The sequence below is a fragment of the Lolium rigidum genome, chromosome 7 (genome assembly GCF_022539505.1).
Source record: "Lolium rigidum isolate FL_2022 chromosome 7, APGP_CSIRO_Lrig_0.1, whole genome shotgun sequence".
Classification (NCBI taxonomy): Eukaryota; Viridiplantae; Streptophyta; class Magnoliopsida; order Poales; family Poaceae; genus Lolium; species Lolium rigidum.
In genome coordinates, this window is record NC_061514.1 from 30,956,881 (window position 1) to 30,963,158 (window position 6,278).

The 6,278-nt window shown below is 46.9% G+C and overlaps 1 protein-coding gene across 1 annotated transcript; it reads left to right on the plus strand.

The window, feature by feature from the left end:
* The first annotated feature begins 4,084 nt into the window (after nucleotides 1–4,084).
* LOC124671109 (aspartyl protease family protein At5g10770-like) lies at nucleotides 4,085–5,536 on the plus strand. Its single transcript, XM_047207537.1, has 2 exons — nucleotides 4,085–4,235; nucleotides 4,299–5,536. The coding sequence occupies exons 1-2, from the start codon at nucleotides 4,085–4,087 to the stop codon at nucleotides 5,534–5,536; spliced, it is 1,389 nt and encodes a 462-aa protein (XP_047063493.1).
* Nucleotides 5,537–6,278: the final 742 nt, after the last annotated feature.

The window sequence follows — 6,278 nt, forward strand, 5'->3', positions numbered from 1 at the left end:
GAAACAAAAGCCCACTGTCTTATTTTCCACGGAGTCTTCCAGAACACCGAAGAGGAGACGAAGAGGGGCCACGAGGCGGCCACACCATAGGGGGGCGCGGCCCCACCCCTGGCCACGCCGCCATATGGGGTGGGCCCCTCGGGCGTCCCCCGACTCTGCCCCTTCGCCTATATAATCCTTCCGTCGCGAAAACCCTAGTACCGAGAGCCACGGTACGAGAAAAGTTACTGAGACGCCGCCGCCGTCAACCCCATCTCGGGGGGTTCTGAAAATCACCTCCGGCACCCTGCCGGAGAGGGGAATCATCACCGGAGGGCTCTACATCACCATCCCCGCCTCCGGACTAACGCGTGAGTAGTTCATCCCTGGACTATGGATCCATAGCAGTAGCTAGATGGTTGTCTTCTCCTCTTGTGCTATCATGTTTAGATCTTATGAGCTGCCTATCATGATCAAGATCATCTATTTGTAATGCAACATGTTGTGTTTGTTGGGATCCGATGAATATGGAATACTATGTCAAGTTAATTATTGATCTATCATATATGTGTTGTTTATGATCTTGCATGCTCTCCGTTGCTAGTAGAGGCCCTGGCCAAGTTGATACTTGTGACTCCAAGAGGGGGTATTTATGCTCGATAGTGGGTTCATGTCTCCACTGAATCTGGTGGAGTGACAGCAACCCCTAAGGTTGTGGATGTGTTGTTGCCACTAGGGATAAAACATCAATGCTTTGTCTAAGGATATTTGTATTGTTTACATTACGCACAGTACTTAATGCAATTGTCTCGTTGTTTGCAACTTAATACTGGAAGGGGTGCGGATGCTAACCCGAAGGTGGACTTTTTAGGCATAGATGCATGCCGGATAGCGGTCTATGTTCTTTGTCGTAATGCCCTAAGTAAATCTCATAGTAGTCATCATGATATGTATGTGCATTGTTATGTCCTCTCTATTTGTCAATTGCCCAACTGTAATTTGTTCACCCAACATGCTATTTATCTTATTGGAGAGACACCACTAGTGAACTGTGGACCCCGGTCCATTCTTTTACATCTGAAATACAATCTACTGCAATCATTGTTCTCTGTTGTTCTTTGCAAGCAAACATCATTCTCCACACCATACGTTTAATTATTTGTTTACAGCAAGCCGGTGAGATTGACAACCTCACTGTTAAGTTGGGGCAAAGTATCTTGATTGTGTTGTGCAGGTTCCACGTTGGCGCCGGAATCCCTGGTGTTGCGCCGCACTACACTCCTTCACCAACCACCTTCATGTGGCCTTCATCTCCTACTGGTTCGATAACCTTGGTTTCTTACTGATGGAAAACTTGCTGCTGTACGCATCACACCTTCCTCTTAGGGTTCCCAACGGACGTGTGCTTCCCAGATCCGGGGCGAGGTCGTCAGCGGGACATGTGTGACCATTCTTTTTCTTTTTAGGAATTGTCTGACCATTTTAGTGTGGGACTTACTATAAACATCGTTAAGAATAAATGGCATAATGATTAATGTTGCGTTCCCTGAGCATGGCATTATAAAGCACCACTTCTTTTTGAAATCAAGACAAATCCTTTCTCTAGCATGGCATCGAGCAACAGTTCTCTTCTTCCGTGACATAACTTCAAAAACATTATTCATCAGGATGGACGCAGCCATGATGCGTAACCTATTGCTGCCTTCCTAGCCGCCATGGAAGGATGATCTTCTACGACAAAAACTGTTACAGGTACTTTCGTGATGCGCCATCCCAAACGAATGTCTTATAACGAATAAGTTATTATAATGAACCGGAGTATTACTGGTACTCGGCAATAAACGTTATTCCAATAATGAGGACAATATTGGTGAGATGAAACCAACACCATAAGCTAGTGCCTATTTCTATATGCATATCATATCTTGAATCACTGAGATCAGTTTTTTTTTGCGGAACAAATCAGTTTCGTTGTTAAATCTTAATAACTTAGTGCACCCTGGACCCGGTCCAATTTGCTGGATTATCGCAATAACTTAATTTAGAGACGCTTAAGCTTATTGTCTCCTAAACTGGGTAAGGGCTCCGCCTTTTCAATGATTAAAAGGGTAAACAGTGTGGCCAAAGACAAAATGATATTTTGCGCATAAGTTGGGCTTAGTGCTTTTCCCCGGAAGCATTCCAAGGTCTCTTCCTTCACCATTGATGTTTGCTATCATTTTTTGAGGTGAAACAGTGGATTTCCCCACTGTGTATTTTTTTATTTATTTTATAATAAAAGAACAAAGATACAAAGAACAAGAAAAGGGGGGTGCTGGAGAAAAGCACCACCAGAAAACAAAAAAAGAGCTAACTAAAACCAAAATCCAAAATCAGCTTATATAAACAACTTCACCCAATCTGCAAGCCCTGCATAAGATTTCCTCTTCGCCTTGAACACTAGAAGAGCCAACTCCTCCTTGAACAATTTCTTGCATCTGTATAAATTAGGGGTGATCTCTTTGAAAAGGAAATCATTTCGAACTCTCCAAATAGCCCAACATCCAAGAATAACGATGTCCAAAGAGAAAGGCTGCCCAATAGCTGCTAAGAGCGAGTTGATGATTTCTTCATGATAAGAAAGTTGCCCTGAAGTCAGAGGAATGGACCACCCCGGGCAAATGTACTGCCAACACAGGAGAGCAAACGGACACAGAAAGAACAAATGAGTTCTTGATTCGAGCTGCAAGGACCCACACATAGCACAAGAATAATCTGGCAGAAAGAAACCCTTTCTTTGGAGTAGATGCCTGGTATTAAGCCTGTCTTGCAAAAGCAACCAAAAGAAGACCTTGTGCTTAGATTGACAGCAAGTTTTCCAAAGCTTTTTGATAATTGGGCAAACAAGATGTTGTCCAATAAGATGCTTATATGCTTTGGATACCTTGAAACTTGTATTATTTCCAAAAACCTCACAAGAGTCTGGTTCAGCACTGTCCTGTATATTCAGAATAACATCTTGAAGGGCTTGGAACTGAGCAAAAGCTTCATTTGAAAGAGGCAGATGAAACAAATCTGACAGGTCCTCTAAGGACTTTGCTTGATGGAGAGAGACTGATTCATTAACAGTAAAAGAGTAGAGATGTGAAAACTGTAAATTCAGTGTCACAGCAGACCAGAATTGGAGATGGCCCAGAAGAGAAGTTGTAGAACCTAGTATTTCCCTCCTTCCAGATTTCACAACACACAAGAATAACAGCCCTTCTTAGCATTTTAGACAACACGCTCGGATGTTTATTCATTTGTCATACTGAGTGGCCACGGTGTCACAAGTGTCGGTCGCACTAGTTCCTACATGCCCGAGACATATGTGGCTGCCGGTTATAGTATACCTGTTGAAATGATCATGCAGGCAAACAAGGACATATATGCAAAGAAGCATGCGAGACATCTAATTTGAAAAAGTAGGAAGATTGGTATTGATCCAAAGGTGATGGAAAAGCTGCCCCATACATTTTTTGTAAGCCCCAAGTTTATTTGTGGGGCAAAAAAAAATCTGTGCCAGCCATCAAAGCAACAAAGACAACGTGATCCACGGCGTAGTGGTCCTTCTGTCATATGTGACCAAAGTATCCCATAACAAAAGGAGGAAATAAAAATAATAAAATAGAAGACGGTGACTATAAGGATATGTTTGCGGGTTTCCGTTCAGCATGTTGTATGCTTTCAGTACTGACTTCTTTTTGACGTGACGATTTCTTTGAGATGCGATTTTTTTTTTTTTGGTCCCACTAAATCAACAGCTCAGATTTTCAAGATTTTCTCCGACTAACAAGATATTTTCTGGAGATTAGTATGCGTAATTAGCTACATTTAGGTAGACAGATTTGTCTCTCTTTAATTTTGTGCTACGAAAACCTACTGAAGTGCTTTCAGTGTGTTATACTATATGAACTTGGAAATAATTAAAGTGACGTGAAATCTTGTTCTTGTGCTAACTGCTAGCATAATACTATCATGAGCTTGCCCAAGTGGTACGTAACACATCCTGTGCCGGCCAATGGCCAGCGACATATAAATTCCTGTGTGAGTTGTAATTAAGCACGAAACACCTACTCAAGTGACCATGTTTTTGCGGGTGTTACTTCTTCTTCTCGGCCTACAGGCCGCTAGCGCTAGTTTCTCTCCAATTGCTCATGCAAAAGGAAATGGTCAGGGTTATCGGGTAGTAGCAGCTAACAAGTTTAAGGCAAAAGCCATCTGCTTCGCGCTCCGGGGTAAGCTAGCGTACATACTGCATTTGCATGCATGCCTGGTCGTCTAACTCCACAACTTCGCAGTGATTCCGGCCTCCAACCGCACCTGGCTGCCGTTGTACCACCGCCATGGCCCGTGCTCGCCGCCCCCCTCCGGCCAGAGAACACCTTATTCCACGGCTTCCATTCTCCGCCGGGACCAAGTCCGTGCCGACGCCATCCAACGGAGGCTCTCCAGGAAGGGTCCATCCGGCGTCTCAACCGCACTAGGCACTGCTTTGGGGTTGGGGACGTTGGAGTACGTGATCGCCGTGGGGCTAGGCACGCCGTCGGTCAGGCAGACAGTCCTCATCGACACCGGGAGCGACCTCTCGTGGGTGCAGTGCCGTCCATGCTCATTGCCGCCGTGCCACCGCCAGAGGGACGCCGTGTTCGACCCCAGCAAGTCGTCTACCTACTCCCCGTTCCGCTGTGGTTCTCCTGCCTGCGCGCGGCTCGATGCTGACAACACCACCAATGGCTGCTCTGGCTCCAACACCAACAGGTGCGGCTACGTTGTCAAGTACGGCGATGGCTCCAACACTACGGGGACGTACAGCTCCGACACGCTCAGGCTCACCCCCTCCGACGTTGTAGTCAACTTCCGGTTTGGCTGCAGCCACGATATAACGGGCTTCGCCGACACCGATCTAACTGACGGCCTACTCGGGCTCGGCGGCGATGCGCAGTCGCTCGTGTCGCAGGCCGGCAAAAGGGCCTTCTCCTACTGCCTCCCGCCGACGGCAAGCCACACCGGGTTCTTCACGCTCGGCGTGCCGCGCGTCTCCGCCTCCAGGTTCGCGGTCACACCCTTGTACAGGGCCGCCCAGTCCGCCACATTCTACCTCGTGAAGCTCCAGGCCATCACCGTGGCCGGGAGGCGCCTCGACGTGCCCCCCTCGGTTTTCTCCGCGGGCGCGATCATGGACTCCGGCACGATCATCACCCGGCTACCGCCTGCGGCCTACCGCCAGCTGCGGGCGGCGTTCAGGGCCGAGATGATCAATATGTACCCACCCGCACCCCCAGCAGGTATCCTGGACACATGCTTCAACCTCACAAGTGTCCGCCATCTCAGGGTGCCCCGCGTTGCTCTCGTCTTCGACCGAGGCGTGGCCGTCGAACTCCACCCCACGGGGATTATTCAGGATGGCTGCCTTGCGTTCGCCTCCAACCATGCACGCCGCTCGCCTGGGATCATTGGCAACGTGCAGCAGAGGACACTCGAGGTGCTCTACGATGTCGCCGGCGGGGCAGTCGGATTCCGGCGTGGCGCCTGCTAATCCAAAAACTACTACACTTCCGCGCTTGTCTTTAATTTGCTTCTTTTGCAGCTCACTCATTGGCGTGTGGTTTGCGCAATAATTCCGGATGTAAGAGTATCTCCACCGGCAGCCCCAGGGGCTACCACCAGCGTATGGGAGACGATGGCACGTCCTCCCAACTATAGGAACGGATCCTCTAATTTTTCTTTTCTTTTTACACCATTTATATAATATTTTCAAACAATAGTTTAAACAGTTTTCAAACACATAAATTTATTCATACAATAATTTAACATAGTTTAACACAAATACAAATGGTATTATTCATAGTTTCATACTATAATAATTTAAATTTTAAATCATGCATTGGCGGCTCCTCTCTTCCCCTATAAATGCGCAACCAGATCCGTCTAAAGTTGAACATAAACACATGCATCTTGAATTTTTTGATGCATTTGAAGGAAAGCTGCTAACTCTTAGGATACATATGTTCAACTTTAGCAAGAGGCCCTTGATAATAAACGGCTGATCATCAACCACACGAGTGTCACGCTTGCTCTCAATGATTATGTTGTGCATGATCATACAAACGTTCATCACCTCCCACATCTCAGGCTCCGACCAAGTGAGAGCATGGTATCTGACAATGGCGAAATATTGTTGGACCACCCCAAAAGCCCGCTCAACATCCTTGTGAGTTGCTTCCTGGCATGTCACAAAATAAGTGTCCATCTCCGAACCTGGAGCAGGGATTGTCTTC

Excerpts from the sequence above, each read along its gene's own strand:
- LOC124671109 (XM_047207537.1), top strand. The coding sequence starts at position 4,085 with ATGTTTTTGCGGGTGTTACTTCTTCTTCTCGGCCTACAGGCCGCTAGC. Across the intron at positions 4,236-4,298 it reads CATCTGCTTCGCGCTCCGGG|TGATTCCGGCCTCCAACCGC; the intron begins GTAAGCTAGCGT and ends ACAACTTCGCAG.